Below are 18,616 nucleotides of genomic sequence, written 5' to 3' on the forward strand. Positions count from 1 at the left end.
TTCTACAGATGACTTTGAAAAAAAATTACCATATTCATCAGTATCTCCAGGACAAGGTCTTGGAAAAAGGTGTAGACAAGAATGATGATTTAATGAAAAGTTTTTCAAGTGATGAGTTTTTTCGAGGTAGCAATTACCCAAGAAAAGAAGTTAGAACACTCAAGGTAGTTACAAAAGTAACTTCCCTTACATGTGTCGTAAACTTTTCAATTACAAAAATGAACTTTTAAAAAAATTCTGGATTCTGTGTTCTTTCCAATTCAGACTAAGTTTTGGCATTTCTCTTAGCTTAGGTAATGAAAACTGGATACAGGTAATTAATCAGGCCTCTATAGTTACACATTCTTCCAGTGTGGAAAAACAACTCTTCCTTTTATTTCCTGCACAGTTTGATGGAATGATGGGTGTTATCTGCTTTGCTTGGAGAATACAGTTTTGGCACTCTTAGACCAATTTTTAGGATGTGTATATTTCTAAATCTTCTGGGCTTTGTTCAGTGTGGGGTTTTTTTTCTCTTTACTATCATTGGGCTATACCTTTTCCTGTGTTGTCTTTCACATCACTTCCTCTTTTACTTTTGCACTGTTTCTCACTATGCTGTATTCTCTACTTCCTCTTTTCATACTCTGCTGTTCCTCCCAGCTTAACTACATACTCTTCTGTCTGCTGCACCTGTCTCTGTCTCTTCCAGATACGCTTTCACTCCTAAACATTCACATATGAGTCTTAGAGATTCCTATAAAAGTTGAGTGGCCCCAAGAAGAGAAATCTTGATGCTATGTGATAAATCATTTCTGTTCTTCCCTGAAGTTCTAGAAAAGCAGAACTTGTGTTGTGGACTGCATACCTTCCTCCGCATCCTATTCTGTCTGTGATCAGTCAGCGTTGTTCTTTGTTTGCTGGAATTCAATTTTTCCTTTCTTCTGTTCTCTGAACATCCTTGGGCATGAGGGAGACATCTCACTATCCTCTGGTTGTCACCTTATACACATAACAGATTCATATGCAGAAGAACTGATTAATTTGCTCAGACTTGGCAAAGCTGTAAGGGGTGCACAGACTGCCTCCCTCTTGTGTCACCCTATTGCCTCCTCTTCCATAGTCTTTCTAGTCTGCTCTTGACACATTAACACTGTAACTGCCTCTTTAGGATTTTGGATGGAGTTCATTAAGGAATGGTAAGAGAATGCATGATGCAAAGAAACGAGAGCTATGATGATGATGCTTCTGAACACAGAAGCCATAAGAGAGAGAGAGCAAATACCCTGTTTGGATCCTAAAACAGTTTTTGATTTCTTAGATACAGGTTTCTGTGCCACTGTGTCTCTTCCCTGATGCACTGGAAATGAATGATTGCAGCACTTTATGCAACCTATTAAGGTTTCCAGTATAATAATAGTGGTTACTCAGACAGCTAGTCCACACCACTTGTCTCTATGTTAGTTGTTACCTTACAAGCTAAATTTTGGTGGGCAGAGTTACCTGTGTTGTGATCACACTAGAAATTAAGGTATGGCTATATGCTTTTAGTTCACATGATTTCTCTTCAGTACCTGCCTCACCTGCTGCTGACAGTATTTTAAAGCAGCAATACTGTGAAATTGAGCAAAGCTGCAAATGAAAATGGTCAAAAAGAGTGTTTCTTTGCTTCCTGCAGTTTGACAAACCTGTGCATGGAACTATCCATCACTGCATAGAAAAAAGCTGTATTATCTTATGCATTCTGTTCACATTTTGCATCATTTTCAGTGTATCTTCAAGTATTGGAATTTCTTGTATACATTTCTACCTGAAAAGCATAGTTGCAAAGGATGTCTAATACAAGAGGAGGTTTTTTTTTTTTTTTTTTTTTTGCAATATGCACATTTTGTTGGATTTTGTGCTTCAGGTGCCACTATAATGAATTGTACACCAAGCCTTCATTTCACAGTCACTTGTACTGTTTAATTTAGGCAGATGAGCAATCCTCCATAAATTTATGAGTAAAGATTAAGCATGTGTGTAAGTGTGCTTCAAAACCTACTGAAATTTAGCCCAACCTTAACTATGATAAGTAAAACCCTCAAAATAGATTTATTCAAGGTCATACTGACACCCCTGTCACACAAGCAAAGAAATTTCAGCTCTACTCTGAAAACTGTTTTTTAAAAAAAACTGTTTGTCTTACTGATATCTGTAACACGCTTACTTTACAAAACGAGGGAGGTTGTATTTCCCTCCTCTCTCCCGTTCACACAGCTTTTCTTTAAGCCAAGCCAAGAACATGAAGGTCAAATAGATGACTTTGCCTCACTCGTTATTAAAGGTAAGCGCTCCTTCAGCCCCTGCCTGGCGACATGCTGAGCTCAGGTGAAGCGTTGCTCGTGAAACTGGGCGCCTCATTACGCTTTCTGAAACTCCCTTCGTTTTTTGTGTTTTTTTTGTTTTTTGTTTTTTTTTTTGGCTGTAACCTTAACAACACCTAGAGTCCCCAACGGCTTTCGGAGGACTAGCGCAGGTAGCAGGGCCCGAAGGTGCAGCGGGAGGAGCAGACTCTAGACGGCTTTTCTAGCCTTGCTGAGGCTAATGCAGTAACGGATGCTTGGAAAACTGAAGTTTAGTAAAATTTGCGCTATCGACACTGACTGCACGCAGGCGGCGACCGCTCACGCCCGGCTCTGACGCAACGCCTCCTCGGGCCGCCGCCAACTTCTCCTCAGCGCCAGCGCCGGCCTCGGCCACGCCCCGCGCCGCCGCGCAGCCCCGCCCAATGGGGTTCGTCGGCCGCCGCCAATGGCGCGGCGGGGGGGAGCCGGGCCGCGGGCGCCGCGCGCCTTGGCGCCTGCGCCGCGGCTCCGCGTGGCGACATAAACATGGAAAGGGCGGCGGCGCGCCGGGGCGCGAGTGGCGCGGCGCGCGGGCTCTGAGCGCTGCCGGGCTGGGCGCTGCCGCCGCAGTAGCGCGCCGGCGGTGTGGGCAGGCCCGCCCGCCTGGCGGGAGGGGCGGGCCCCAGAGGCGAGGCCGGGCCCGCCGGACCCACGTGTACGCCGCCGAGGAGCCGGCAGCGGCGGGATGACCATGTGTTTTCGCGAGCGTGTCAGCGGCGGCGGCCGGGGCAGCGCGTGAGCCTCTCCTGCCGCCCGCTGCTATGCTGCGGGGCGGCGTGGGGCCCCCGGCGAAGCGGCAGCGCCCCCCGCTTCCCCCCACCTCGCCTCCCCCTCCATGAGCGCCTCGGCGGCCGCCCCCCCGAGGCTGATGCCCGGCGGAGCCCCGGAGCAGACGGCCGCCGCTCCCCCCGCCAGCGCCGCCGCCGGGGCCGCGCCGCCCGTGGGGCTCCTCTGCGGCCCCGCCGCCGGGGGCCCGGCGCCCGCCCGCGGCAGCGCCGCGGCCTCGGCGCCCGCTGCCCCGCCGCCGCGTGTGGCGGCCGCCCTTGGCGGGGCGCGGGCGGCGGCGCCGCCGCTGGTGGCTCCCAAGGGGCCGCCTACGGCCACCATCCAGTTACCGGCCAACTTCCAGCTCCCCCCAGGTAAGCGGGGCCGGGCTCGGGGCCGCGGCGTGGGCGGGAAGCCGCTGGCGGCACTTGCAGTGGCAGCGGGCGTCGAATCCCGCCGGGGCCGCTCAACTTTGAGCCGCGGCTCGCGCCGGCCGTTGCGACCGTTGAGCCCGTGGGTGGCCCCCCCACCCCCCTGTTGGGGCGGGCCGCTGTGGGCGAGCTGCGGCGGGCTGCGGGCGAGCCGCCCTGCGCGCCGCTTTCTCTTTCGCAGGCTCCTGGAGGGGAGCGATGAGCTCTTGCCTAGGACCAAGTTTCGCCTACCGGAGCGAGTCGGTGCGCGAAGGAGAAGCAGATCCGCGGGACGGGTGGCGCCGCCGCCTCTGGGGGCTCCTGGCCGGAGGGCGGCGGGCTGTCAGCAGAAGCGGTCGGACCCGCGCTCGCAGCTGGCCGTTGCACCTGAGGGCTGGCGATCGGCAGGCGCGGCCGCTAAAGGCAGCGTGCGGGGGCGGGAAGCGCCTCGCCTTACCTGCGGGGAGATGAACTGAAGCCGCTTTTAGCAGAGCGTGCGCTCGTTTGGGATCTTTCAGAGTTCCTTACACTTACTGCCGCCTTGTTTCCTCGGTCTCATGTGAGATAAGCTATCATTTTGCAGCTGGGGAAGAGTGAACAGCGGTCCGTGTGACAGAAGTGGAAGTCCCTTTGCTTCTCCAGTCTTTCCGTGCACAGTGAAAAATAGCTCATGGTTATGTGAAATTGAGAAACTTGAGATAAGCTCACAGATATGCTAAATATTTTGGCTTTTCTGCTTAAAACTTCTGTAAATTGGGGTATTTGCCTATCCTGCAGAGCACTAGTAACATAAAACATGCTTAATATCTTGACAATTGATCTGGAAGTCTCTGGATTAGACAACTTTTTATTTAGATTAGTTAGTGTAAGGGGCAAGGCGTGAATAACTAAGTGGCTAAGTTACTTTAGTTCGTAACTTAAAAAAATGTTGAGGCTTTGGTGGAACTTAAGTTGAATGAGTAATGTGATAAAATGTGATAAAGTGTGAACGTGTGTTAACAACTAAAATAATTCACACTTAAACACCAATGTTACCATTTTTACGCACACTCTAAACAAGTTAATTTAGATGAATTCTCTTCACTGTTATGACCAGACTAATACGAATTCTTACTGAAACAAAATATTACTGTGCGTAAGGAGTGTGATGAAGATGTTTAGAATAGTATTACATGTTGCCCTTTGAAATGCTTTTCTTCCAAAAAAACGCCATGCATTGTCAAATAAAGCATTTAGAGAGGCATCCCATGCTTATGGATGTGTTTCCTACAGAGGCAAAGAAAAGATTAATGTGGAAACTATGGTGATGATTAAATACTTGTGATATTCACAGAGGATTAGACAGGTGTTCCTACTTGCCCTTTCTCATAAGGGAAATAATATGCTATTAATTCTACACTTCCTGTTCTTCACTCTCGGACTGCATTTTAATGGTAAAAGAACAAAAAAAGACTTTGATTCTACCGGTCTTAGAAACATTATATTGAGACCCCAAGATTTAATCACTTTATTGTTATATTGCTATTATTATTTTCTGCCAAGACAATTCCTTCGCTGGAACATCTGTTGCAGTTACTTTCAGGAAGGATGTTGCTTGGATGGATGGCTGATCTTGAAAATATGCACCAGGAGTGTAGGGATTCATGTATTTTTTCCACTTTTCTTGAACAAAATAAATAGCTGAAGGTGTGGTCTGGGTATTCTCTCCCTCCTTTTAAGGAGTTGTATGAAGTTAAAATAAGTTTTAAAAATTGTCTTTAACTGGTAAGCTTCTTTTTAGATTTCCCAGCACTTGCATGATGTTATAATGTCTGAGTAGTCAGCAGTCAAAATCCTTGCAGAGTCTATATCCTTGCCAAGTTTCCACTCAAGTGAACCACTGTGAAAGTATATTAGGCTTTTTTTTTTTTTTTTAAATAATAGGGGCCCCTAAATCTTTGGGTTTTCTATCTAATATTTTGCTGTTCTGGAATGTATTGACATTTGGTTAAACACCTCTTTCCACAAAGGTGAATTTTCATGCAAGTTAGTTGTAGTTTGGGATCTTCCATAAGGATGTATGAGGCTTTTACTTTTTACTACTTGTGGAAAGCTCCAGTTACCAAAACTGTGGGCTTTTGTTTTGTGGTTTGCTTGTTTGTTTTTCGCTCTTACTGGCTTGGTTTGATGATGTCAGGTTATGCTGTTGAGTGTAATCTGACTGGTACTGAAGCAGTAGGCAGATGTAAAAAAATTAGCATTACACTTAGGTTGCATCAGCTTGTTCTGCTCTTGGGAGAAAAAACAGTGAAAGCAGACTTCATATTGAAAGTTTAGAAGTACCAGTACTGTACAGTACTGTAAATTGAAAGTTACTGTATGGAGTTTCATACTTTGGAAGGAGTACAGAAATTATCACATACCAAAGGGAGCAGTGTAATTTGTTAAAATAATCATCCTAAGGACAATCTAAAAGTGCGTTCTAGTTTGAGAAGGTGTTAATATTCTACCTCTGTCTTCCATATGAATTCATTTTTTGTTGAATAATAGAAGTCATTCAGAAATTCAAATGCGAGATGTATAGCATTTAAGCTGCAAGGGTTAGTGTACCTAAAGAGGGTAGAATAAAAGACTAAGCTCTTAGGCTTGAGAAGTTCATATTTTGGATAAATTGCAAAATCTGGCGATGCAGGATAAAATAAACAAGGAAGAGTGTACGTGACTTTGAAATGATGGCATTCAACCTTTGGCATCCATGGAAGCTGTTAAGAAAAAATGCACACAGAAAGTATGCTCCTCCTAACTCTGAAACTGAAGGGGTTTTTGTTTTTGAGGAAAAGATGTACAGCGCTGCTTTTCCTGTTGAGTAGTGTCAAGTGTTTGTAAAGTTATTTTCTTGCAATTTTGATCAGGAATTCCTCATGTGCTTCTGTGGGGCTATCATTTGGGGAAAAGAGGCACACGGGGTATATTTGTTTGCCCCCTTTGCTTGAAGGCCAGTGAGGGTTCTTGCATGTCATGAATTTAAGGCGTTCTTTTTCTTCCATATTCTATCTTCCTCTCCCTCTTGCCTAGGAAAAAGCCAGGAGTTGGGAAAATAAGCGACTGACAATCAGGTATGACTCTCTTTTTCTGAGCACAGATTATACCAAATGCCAGGTCACCAAGTTACCCAAGGAGTCTTTGTCAATCACTGACCTTTGCAAGTTCTCCACTTTTAACAGAACCCACATTTGCTCATTAATAACAAGGCTTTTTTATCTCCTGCCTGTATATTCCTCTACCAAATACTAGTTTTATACTCAGTAACCAGCTGTTAGACTAGTGTTATATACTCAAGGCATTCCTCTTTTGCTCTCAGGATATCTGCTGTGCTAGCAGTCATGAGGTTGGAGTCCTGGACTGCTTTATGGCCAGCCATGGTAGGTAGCATGTGGTAGGATTCCAGTTGGGAACTGCATCCTTTATGTGCCTAGAAGCGGACAGAGATTCTGCCTTTGAAGCTTTGGTTGTGGCCTTTTGACCTTAAATACAATCAGCTCTTAGACTGAATGGTTTGGCTGCTGCTTCCTCCACAGAGGTTTTGTATGGTCTACTGAAGAGACTGTTCCTCTCTCTCTTTTTTTTTTTTTTTTTTTTCCCCCTTCTCCCTCTGGTTGAAAACCAGGAACACCTTTGCAGAATTTGAAAGGAGTGTTTTTGGCAGACTAGTCTGTACCATTGCCAAAGAAGGGACAAGTATAGCATGTACAGTGCTTTCCAGTACTGCCAATACATGCCTCTGTCCTGAGCTCTGGTGATTCAGTCTTTGGCCTGTGCTGATGCTCCTAAAACTGCAGATGTCTTATGTCACAGACCATCTGTTTAACAAGAAATTATGTCTCTGGTTGACTTAAACTTACTGTTAGAAAAATGGTTGGGCTGTGCTGTTAACAGGAGGAAATAGCTGAAGGCTTGGAAAGGAACAGTGCTGGAAGGGGAAGGAGTGGTAAGGTTTCCAAGTGATGTTTACTGTATTTCTGTTTCTCTTTCATCATGGCTGAGTAAAGGCAAAAACTGTGTTAAAGTAGTATCAAAATTTTGAAGAACTATGAGAAAAATGTCCATAACTCACCTTAGTGTCTTTGGGCACAGTGCCATTTTAGGCAGCTGGATAGAGAAGGAGCATAAAAATAATAAGAACAGCCTTGTTCCTTGGTCTCCTTTTTTCTTGACTTTTCTTGAACTAAGTTCTCTGTCCCTTCTGTTTCTATCCTTGTTCATCTTTTGCTATTTGTGGCCTTCAAATACTCCAAAACCTCAAATACAAGAGGAATGGCAGTGCTTTTACAGGCAGAGGTTGAAGGGACAGTCACCAGACAGGTCTGCTTCTCTCCTGAAGGGACAGTGAAAAACAAAACTTGACTAGATGGTAGGGATCCCTCATTTTTACCTTAGGATCTGCTTACAGCAGGAAGTGCCTGGAAAAACTGTGTTGCTGATGCCACTGCTACTGGTTACAGAAGCCGTCATAGCAGCTGCCAGCCCTCTTCACTGCAACATCAGCTATGTCTGATGCGAGTATATCTGTTTATTTTACCCTTTCTGTTAGTAATAACACCAGTGGACCTGAACAAGTATGGTATCAACAAAGAGTTGTTGTGGGGGGAAAAACAAACTCCAATGTAGATGGGTACCAGTGGGTTTATTTTAGCTGGTGAGTGGGAGAGGGACTGACTGAGGTCAATTAGCATGATTTTGCTGGCATTCATACAATGGACTTTTAGTGGCTTACTTGGACTTGATATCGAGTGGTCTTTGACTTCTGTTTTCCCCAAATTGGCAGGTATTATCTGGAAGAGTGCTGGCTGGCCCGGGTCCAAACTGTGGTACTCATGAAAGAGTACTGCTGACTCTAGTGGCTGGAGCTGTGCCCTGACTCTGCCTTCATTTACATTAGTAAGCTGGTGTAAGGCATGGCCTCTGGATACAGATTCCTTTGCATCTGACTTGGAGGGGAAATGGCAGCAGTTACAGGCTCTTGGTTTCTATTTGCAGCTCAGTTGTCTTCAGTTGTATGTTTCGATTTGCCCCTGGCAAGTTTTCTACTGTCTACAGCTTATCTAGGCTGATAGTGAATAACTGTTCAGAAAGCACAATTGCTGTTTCTGTTTATGGCAGATGGCCAGGGCTGAATGGCAAAAGACAGGCAGTGCAACATGTAAACACCTGTGGGTGGGGAAGGGAAAGAACAAGTGCAGGTATCCCAGAATTGCTCCTAGGTGGTACAGAACTTGGTCTCTTCAGGTTTCTCCCTCAAATTTGTAGAGAACTTCAGCTAATCTGGGGAGATGAGGGCAGGTAAACATCAGCTTACTGCCTTCCACTTTAGAAATTGGCTTAATAGCTGTGAATACACAAAATACACTACTCTGAATCCTCCTTGTTCTGTTCTATTTGTTATTCCTAGGTGTAGAACTGCATGAGGAACCTGGTATTTTATATTTGCATCTGGTCCCTCACTTTAGCATAGAGCGAAATGTTCATTTAAAAATGCTTCTTAGTTTGTATTTTCATTGTATAGGAGGAGGCTATCCAAGTATTTCTTGCTTCACAAGTCAGGAAACTAGAGGCTTTCCGTCAAAGTCTACAATTTCAGGATACTGATAATCTTTTGAGGTCTGAATATAATCAGCTGTAGGGTGACCAGTAGGTGCTAAATAGGAGAGTAATACATGATTTCAACCTTTTATATCCCAATAGCTTCTCCTATTTATCAGGCTTATCAGAAAGGATTGTTTGCAAACTTCTCTCTCTGCAGTGGGCAGCACCACTCAACTTTTTTCCAAAGAGGAACAGGCAAAATTTTGACAGATCTGAGAAACTAAGTCAAATTTAATAGATAGTGAATACGTCTTCTGTTGTAACTGGTAGAAATTTCAGATGCTCTGTAGGACTTGATTTTTCTTTCAGGACTAAATGTGTCTAGCAAAGCAAGACTTTGATATCTTTAAATGCATTGCCATGTGGGAATTAGCTTTATAACTTCTGTCAAGATTCAAATCATAACTTCTAAATTTATAGTTTTCTCAAAAAATAGATGCACTTGGCATGGTAAAGCACTGAAATAGGACACTCAGTAAAATTAAAGGAATGCTAAATGTTTAGATGTTACAATCACCTGGACTGCATTGGGAAGGATTGCAGCTACTGGCTGGTGAATATTAAATTTTTCTTTTACTCCTTACAGGAGAGACAATGGGATCCTGAACTTCTTTTGCTTTTGCAGTATTTAAAGGACCCTTCAGCATTTAGTAGTGAAAATAGCATCATGCATGCCCAAATGACTTCTGGAAATATATTTAGTATTTTTTCAATTTTTTTCCCCAAAGACACTGATAAAGTATGTAAGCTCATGGGTTGTTATATTGAGTAGCTTGTGATATCAGTTTTTTAAGTTCATTTAGAGAACTGAATATTTATCATGCTGTGTGGCAGAAATCTGTGCTATGCTCAGCAGGTAGGGTTGTATGTTAGAGTTGTGTATGCAAGTTTTGCTGTAAGTTGCAAAGCTTCTGGTAAGTATCAGAGATAAAAATCAAAGAATAATTAGTACTGTCCTGGTCACTGCCAGCATTTGTCTTTGTTTTTTTTTCTTGTTGAGTTCTTTTTGCATGACGCCAGTCTCTGAAAACTATGGTGATATCACAAGAAAGATGTATGTAATTTGCAAAGTGGAAAGGATCACAATAGATGCATGTAGGCTGCCTGTTACTCAAGTTGTCAGGTGTCTGTCTGGAACAAAGTCCACTAGAAGATCTTTTCTGTCAGTGTCTCAAGGAAATAGTCTCTGATTACAATTGAAGGAGGGAAGTGCCGAGTGGCAGTTGCTATTTAGTTTAAAACAGAGCCCTCAAGAAGCCAGGTCCAGCTGATTGTTTGGCAGCTTGTTACTAGAGTATTTTCTTGAGGCGGTTGTAGGTGTGTGTGGAAGGGGAAAAGTGTATTCAGAATGCTTTTATCTGGTTTGTATCCTGAACATTTTACAGATGATATAACAGTTTTGGTGATGGTTTTCACAGTATTTGCATAGACTGAAATTAATAGTTTTGTGAAAGTTTTGCTGTCTTTTACAAGGATTTTTTTTGTTGTTCCATATCACTTGGAACAATGGGATCAGTATTAAAACTTACAGTGTTAAGCCCCTTGCTTGCCCATCTGAAATATGCGAAAATGTGTCCTTGAACATGTAAACATGTGAACATGTTCTTATGAGTAAACACGTAAATTCTGAGGAAATTAAGTGGAATACAACATTCTGTTGGTTTCCATGTGAACACCCAGAAAACAAGTGCCCACTTGGGAAACAAATCTGGATCAACTGCTTGCTCTCCTCTTAGTCGGGACAGATTTAAAGGAGTGATATTGCCCTTTCTTAGAACTCTGGCAAGACAACAGTTATATTTTTAACATCTCATAATTTAAAATTAAGATCTATAATTAAATACTAAGTTTCAGATCTCCATAACAGCCTAATACCTCACACTGTTCTAGGAATGGTAAGTGCAGAGTGCTAGCATGTTTTCTGGTTCATACAGAACTGTGTGCTGTTTACATATGACTTCAATATGTCAAGCATCTAACTTGCTATTTAAGGAGTTTGACTCCAGTGAATACTGGCAGTACACAACAAACCAGAAAGTTTGGTATGTAGGTTCAATGCCTTTTTGGAGTAGGAGTTCTTCTGAAAGCATGGATATGTCGCTTTAGCTCTGTTGAGGTGCTGTTTCATTGCCATCAGCTGAGTCCTCTGCAAGTAAGCAAAGCTCTTTCATGAAGTAACTTGGGTGCAAGCAAACTTGAACTCAGGTCACCTATCTGTAGACAATCCTGGGACTCATTATTCAGGTGAAAGCAGCCCAGCCTCTGGTAACTAAGTTGCAAACCACAAAGATGAGATGCAGAAACGCTGATGGGAAATGATCTCGACAGCTGAAAGGTGTAGCTCTACGACAAGAGTTAGACGCTGTCGCGGTATCAGGTAAGACTGCCGCATGGAACGCAGAGTTGGACTGAAATCCCGTGTGCCTTACCCTCATAAAAACAAAAGCCTCATGGGATTAAAGTGTAAGAAATACATTTTGAATTTGAATAGAAACATAGTGGAACTATGCCCAGAAAACATCTATGATCTGTCAGTTATTTACAGTCTCTCCACAAATCAATGTAATGTCCAGACTTTCTTTAGATGTTTGGTATGGACATCTGTTATTTGCCATAAATGAAAGGTATACTACCTTGCAACTGAGACAGTTGTATTTTTGCACAGGAGTTATAGCAGAACTCTTAAATTCCACAAGTATAAATGTATTCTGAAATAATGAGGCTGAACTCTGTGCAGTCTGGTAGAACTTCAACTCTGAAATGTCGAGTTATATTCCATAAAAAGGCATCAGTGCTGTGGGGGGCCCATTTGCTAGACTGTTAAACAGAGATATCCATCCCCAGATGCACCAAAAATGCATTGATGAACAGCTAGCCTCCAACAATCTGGATGAGATGCATCAATTAAGCAGCATGTAAAATTTAGTTTTGGATTTCTAGCATTTTTTGTTGACTTTCTGGAGGATGGGAGAGGAGATCTTATTTATACTCTTCAGAAAGCTTTATATTGTCCTATTATTATTATTTCAAATAATATGGAATAGAGTATCTGACTCTGCCCCCATCCTGCCTACAGGTGGCTTTCTTCATCTTTTTTCCTGGCTCTCTATGCTTGAAAAGGCTGTGTCTGTACTGGAGATTTCAGGAGCTGATGCCCACTGCTAGCACAGAACCTTATTAGAGCTTGCCGGATGCAGCAGCCTTTACTGGGACTGTTTACCACTCCTTCTGTTAGTGTGACAGAGGTGTTTTTTTGTTCTGTCTTGTTTTTTGTTTTTTAAGGCATGCCAAAACCTGCTTACAGCAATTCCGGTAATTGGAAAACAGTAATGCTAGTGAAACAATGCTATCTGCTAGACACTGCCCGAAGGTAGGGCTAGTTCCTGGTTTTGTAAAGGCTAGGTGTAATCAGGCATCTGAAGCTGGTCCAATCTTAAAAACTGTGGACTGGAGTCTTGCAAGTCTGCAATGTGGTGATCATGCAATTGGCAAAGATGCAATTTACTTCTTTATAGTGCTTGTGGGATATGTCATCTCCCTGCACTCTTGTATTATATTTAGCCTGTCTGTGGGTTGTCTGGTGTGCTGTTGTAGCGTGAGAGTGTAAGATTATGACTTCTGAATATTTTTCCTGACTTGGAAATCCATACCTCTGGACAAAACAACATGTTTCTCTAGAACACAAATTGGGGCATCTCAGCATGGTAACCACAATATCCACATGTTAGTCACAGTTCCTGAGCCATTGGTACATTGACTCATAGTATAGAGACTTTCCTGTAACAGAGGGAAGGGGTGCAAAGGGTGATTTCTGAGGTATGTAATTATTCAGTTAGTGAAATGAAATGAGAACAGAATGAATTGGTTGAGGGCCCGGGTATGGTGGTGAGTGATTCTGGTTGCTACCATACCAGTGTTGATTATGGGTGAATTCCCCTTTAATCTACTGAAGCTGACCTCCAAAGGCTGATAATGATTTGTCATATACAGCAAAATGCTTTGTGGATGTAGTGAACTACAAGCTGAACAGCTCAACTTGACCCACACAGTGTAGGCAAGCCCTTTACCTTGTCTGTCTGGGAAATCCAAGAGCAATCAGATGTTTTCCCAAGAAAAACCCAAAACAGTAATCTTTTTGACTCCTTCGGTGGTCAGTTCTTCAAAGTTATTCAGTTTAAGAGTAGAAGACAGAGCTTATCCATGGGAGCCTGTGGCTCACTTGAGTAGCCTCAGATGGCAGCCAGATCTTTGTTGTAGCACCATTCCTAAGATAGTGAGAAAATCCTCTTCTCACTGATGTTGCTCTAGACTGTGCTGTTGTCTTTTTCTCATCTTCAGTACTGGAATCTACAACAGGCAACTGTGGAAACTCAAGTATCAAGTAAGGGTATTGTGAAATAAGTAGCTATCTTACATGGGATACAGTCTATACTTCATCTGAAGACACATGGCCCCAACATATTGGGATGCTTTTCCAAGTTCCGTAAAAGTTGGGGCCTTCAGTATCAAACCTAGCCATGGTGTCAACTTTCTTCTCTTTCATAGCATTTCATTAAGATATTTTGCCTGTCTAGCAGTCCTGTACAGTCAGTCTACAACATAATGCACCTTGATAAACTATGGTCACTCTCTTTAAATGCTTGTTGTCTCTGCTAATGTCTGTTCTAGGTCCATTTTACTTAATCCTTTAATGTATTATTTATAACTTTTAAATCTCTTGTTCTGCAGGGTTTGTTAAATTGGGTTGAAAAAGAGAAATTGCATTTTTTTTCTTTTTTAAAGAATACCTTTAAATAGAGAAATGATTTTTCAAAGCTGTTGCATGGATTAGTGGTATTTGGCCCTTTTTTTCTTGATTTCAATTCATTCTAAGCACTTAGAATAAAATAATTAAAGCCAACATTCCTTTCAAGTTGCCATTTAGTTTCCTACTAAAACATCCCCTTGAACTTGTTCTTGTCTCATAACTGCATTAAAAGTATCCCTTTGTTTTGCTTATGTGGTTTGGTGCAAGTATGAGATTTGTTTAGGAACAGGGAGCACTTTAACAACAGAAATGTTTTAAAATGTTAATGTTTTACTGTAGTCCCTTATTGATTTGGGATGTTAGTCTCATGTAATCGTGTATTTATAATTAGAGGGTTTTTACTTCTACTCTGCATTTCAATCCATTCTTAACACTGCCAGCCTTAAAGTTCACTTTATCTGACACATGCACCCCTTGTTTCGAAAGGAACTAATGTTACCCTCCTTTGAAAGCAGCTATTGTAACTCTTGTTCTTTTAAATCAGTTGAGTCTAATTCAGTTGGATCTTATTGGTATTTTATTGTAGGAACCAAACATGAAAGGTATGATTTATTACGTAGGAGACTTCTTTTCTTCACTTTCTCATATTGCTCCACCGTCTGCTGTGGCAAAGCAGTTCTAAAGAGCTGTTTTGTTAAAGCAGTTGTGTTAGAAATCATGCAATCAAAGTAGTGATTTAACTTGAAGATTTAAGCTTTGAATATAACAACATATGGTATTTCTCCACAGGAGCACACTTTCTATACTCCTTGTGGATGTTCTCCTTCAGAAATGGCCGCAGGCTTGGCTTGTGTGATAGAAATTTAATGGTAAAACTTGCCTTTGTGGTGGGATGCCTCAATGTTCTGTACTGCTGGATAAAACCCTGAACTTCAGTTGGTGACATAACTTTACATGAGCAGCAGTGCAGTTTTCATGACACCATTGCATGAATACAGTGAAGTTGATGCAGATGTTCTTACTTACAGTGGTACAAACAGTTTTCTATCGTGATTCTGCAGTATCTTGTTCACGTCAGTGACTTTCTCTGGGGAAGGTTTTTGGTTCTGCTGACTGTAATTAGAATGAAGAGAAACTTGTCCCTTAAATTTCTCAGGTGTCTGGAAGCTGCTGCTTCTGCTAACCTACGTTTTGTTTCTTGATTCCAGGGTTGGATGCTAACTAAATATGGCTACAGCTTAGAAAAGTTGAAGTGGGTTGTAAGCTAGTTTAGAAAAAGCTGGATATCCTGGGCTGGTGGGACTGGGACAGCACAAACTTATAGGTAAGGTATGTTAGGCTTGAGCAGCAAACGAGATTTAAATAGAAGACTTCTAGTTTTCCATGGCATGTGCTGCTTCTGCACCAAGGTAGAGGGTGTTATGGGTGGTGACTGCCCCAGTTTTGCAGGAGAGATGGTGGGTACTGTGTCTGAAGGATTGGTCCTGGAGCTCCTGCTCCGTAGAAGACAGGTCACAGAGAAGGGTATAGATCTCAGTGAGACTTCTTTAAGTTGAAGTTATTGCTTGGTTCCGTCTGGCTACCTTCAAAGGAAGCTCAGCTTGGTTTCAGTTGTTAGTTCCTTCCACTCTAGCCTTCCTGCAGGATGGCAGCTGGTGGTAGGTGTGCAGGGAACAAAGAAATCAGCTCCTTGAGTAAGCAGTTCTATTTTAACTGTCTTCACTGTCAGTCAGGAAAAAAAAATAACTTCCCAAATGATGTTTGTGGCAGGGCAGGCAGAATCTCTAGAGATAGGGGTCTCGATTCACTGTAAAGGGACTGTAACTTTGCAAGAGATGCTCAAGTCTTCCAATGATGTAGATAAAGAACTGATCCCTGCCAGTAGCTGATCACTTATATTTTTTGAGATGTGAAAATAAGAACAGCCTTGTAACCCTAAGGGGATTGTGTCTTGGTCTTAATATCAAAGTGTGAGAGTGGTATGAATGTGGTTCCTGTCCTCTGGAACAACTTCAGTAAAACTATGAAACTGTATCCTGTAAACAAGCTTTACTTGAAGTGATGCCCAAAAGAGGGCATTTGTGGTGCCGAGAAGATGCCTCACACCACTCAATAACTGCAATTGGTGTTAATATTTTGGTCAGAGATTACAGACATCTTTTCTGTGTTTGAAATGCTGTGCTGGGCCGCAATAGCTGAAACGTCACTGGTTCAGCTTTTCAGAAGTTCCACACCACCACTCTTTTTCCTGTGGAGCTGCCATGTAGTGACTGACTGCAAGACATAATCTGTTTTCATATTTAGACTGGCAAAAATTACTTTCTAAAGAATGCAAAACCAGCTTCTGATATGCAATATTTCCTTTTTTTGAATGTGAAGAAAGTGGCTTCTTGCTCAGTCTTGTACTTGTCTTCTCTTTAGTTCCCTTAGTAACATCTTGGTAGCTGCATAAGTCTGTTTCTTTTGAGAACTTTAAGGATGCCATTAGCTCTTCTCTCATTTCACAGCTTTACATAACATATGAAACTTCAGCCATTGGTTTTGAGTGCTTTGAAACATTTTGTTCTGGCAGAAGACACCTCCTATGTCTGTCTGTTCTTAGAGCCTGTGTTATTGACTTCAGTGTTGGGTCATTGCTTTTGTTTCAAGGCAGAAAGGAAGTATCAAAAGCTTGGGAGGATGAGGGAGTTAGCTGTGAAAAGTATAGCTAAATTGCTGCAACCAAAAGTGGATTATGAATGTATGTTTCAACAGTTTTCAATTCTTTCAGAAGAGCCACCTGCCAATCTAGTGTCATTTCAAGAGATCAGTTTCTGTAATTGCCCAGAACTGTGAATTTCATGCTTTTTTCAGATAATGTTGTGTGGCTCTTCACTGTACAAATCTATGGCTGTAACAATTATTTCAAATTTGCATTCAGCTTTATTTGTGCCTAGTATCGGTGATTTATAGTAGTAAGCCTGTAAGAGCAGTAGTGGCAGATTACCATAATATTGGTTTTGTCAGTTTTGGAGTTTTAATTTTACTAACCCTGGCAGAAAAGCTACTAGTATGAAAGGCTACCACTGTATGAAAATAAATGTGGCAAAACTAGCGACTATTCCAAGTGGAACAGGTTCTTGCCATAACTTATATGGAGGTGTATGAGAATTATCTTAATCATATTTTCCTCAGTTGTCTCTGTTACGGTCCACATCTGACTCCCTTTCCTCTGGCTTCCAGTATTGGTGTAACCTTTCTGTCAAAAACAGATGATGTAGCACACAGTTCTGGTCTGCAGGGGACTTGGTGCCCAGTTCTTGATTTCTGGTGGATGTTAACTGAAACTTCTGAACAGTAATGCAGAAAGGCCTTATGACTGAGTTGAATGGCAGTGATGCTGTTTCTTGTACATAATGTGATTCAGAGAGGTAGAAATTGTGCTTTTTAGTTTTTCTTAGAAAACAAAGGTAATAACAAGTAACAAAATATCCAAATAAATGAAAATAGAACAATTCAAAATGCATTTCAAGTATCTATAAAGAATTAGATAATAAGTTTACATGTGGCTTAAAGAGGAGAACTAGGAACAACAATTTTAAATGAGCTTAGGGACCAAAAATAACCAGTAGCAACACTTCTACAATACTGAATGTAGCCCTAATGCAGAGAGAAATGCTATTGCTATAAAATACATGGCATCATCAGCTTTCTGTCTTCCCAAATTCAATCTGCACAAACATGCAGTGTGAACAAGGAGAAATGCAATTTTTAATGAGAAATTGTATGACACGAATCACTGTCTAAATAAGAGTGAAAAGAATATGAAAACTTGGTGTGCTTTCTGTGATTCCTGGGATGTATTGATGAATCTAAACATCCCTGTGAAGCCGAATACAACTGTAGTCAAGATTTCAGTGGAGGAGGAGAAACCTGAGCCGGCAGAAGGAGTGCATAGTACTTTTCTGGGTATGCAACTGTCTTGTGAAACTGCCCTTCTCTAGTAAAGGTTGCCTGAGAATGGAGGGAATGTTTCTGGATGCTGCTCTTACAGTCTTAGTTTATATGTGCTATGTAGTTCCCTCCTCAAGTGCCGTATGTTGACTTTAACAGGAGAATTTTATACCAGGTTTTGTATTGTCTTGCAGTATCATCTCGTGCTTTAGATGTGGAAGATGAAAAGCTGTTTCTAAACATGTGGTTATAGCATCATCTTAAAAAAAAGCTTGCAGTTCTTCCCATTTTATTCATTAAGATCACTGGAAGCAGTGTTTTTAGTAGTCATATGGCGTATTGTTAAAAACTTCCAGCCTAACGAGGTAGTAAAAGATTATTCCATTGTTACAGATATGTTCTACACTAGGAGAGAAACATGCACAGAAGATCTAAGATTCTTCTGGCACTGAAAAACTTCTATGTTAGATCGCAAGCTCTGTGCACGCCTCATGCTTTGCTTTCCCTTGCCCCTTCCCCCTTTCTGTGGGTAAGAAAAGGTGAAGGGCCTGTATTATTTTGGCTGTCAGAATGCATACAGTGAGGGACAGTGGTTATGGTGGACTCAGCAACAGTGGCTCTTCAAGAGCAAGCAGGTGAGACCAGCAAAGATGCTCTGTAGCTCACTGAGAGACTCTGAAGCAGTTCAGATCAGGAATCTAGCTGGTGTTATGTATTTGTGATCCTGATTAAACGTTTGGATCTTCTGGAGTCTAGCTGTTGGGGGATGAAGA

The 18,616-nt window shown here is 42.2% G+C and overlaps 1 protein-coding gene across 7 annotated transcripts in view; it reads left to right on the forward strand.

Annotated features, from left to right (window-relative positions):
- The first annotated feature begins 2,796 nt into the window (after window positions 1-2,796).
- The window catches only part of TAF4B (TATA-box binding protein associated factor 4b), a 102,853-nt gene continuing 87,033 nt past the window's right edge, over window positions 2,797-18,616 (forward strand). For all 7 annotated transcript variants that reach the window (XM_064507335.1, XM_064507336.1, XM_026095941.2 and 4 more), the window contains exon 1: window positions 2,797-3,505. In XM_064507335.1, coding sequence (XP_064363405.1) covers window positions 3,202-3,505 — 304 coding nt within the window. In that variant the 5' untranslated portion in view covers window positions 2,797-3,201. The remainder of the gene's footprint in view (window positions 3,506-18,616) is intronic.

This window comes from Dromaius novaehollandiae, chromosome 2, assembly GCF_036370855.1.
Source record: "Dromaius novaehollandiae isolate bDroNov1 chromosome 2, bDroNov1.hap1, whole genome shotgun sequence".
NCBI lineage: Eukaryota > Metazoa > Chordata > Aves > Casuariiformes > Dromaiidae > Dromaius > Dromaius novaehollandiae.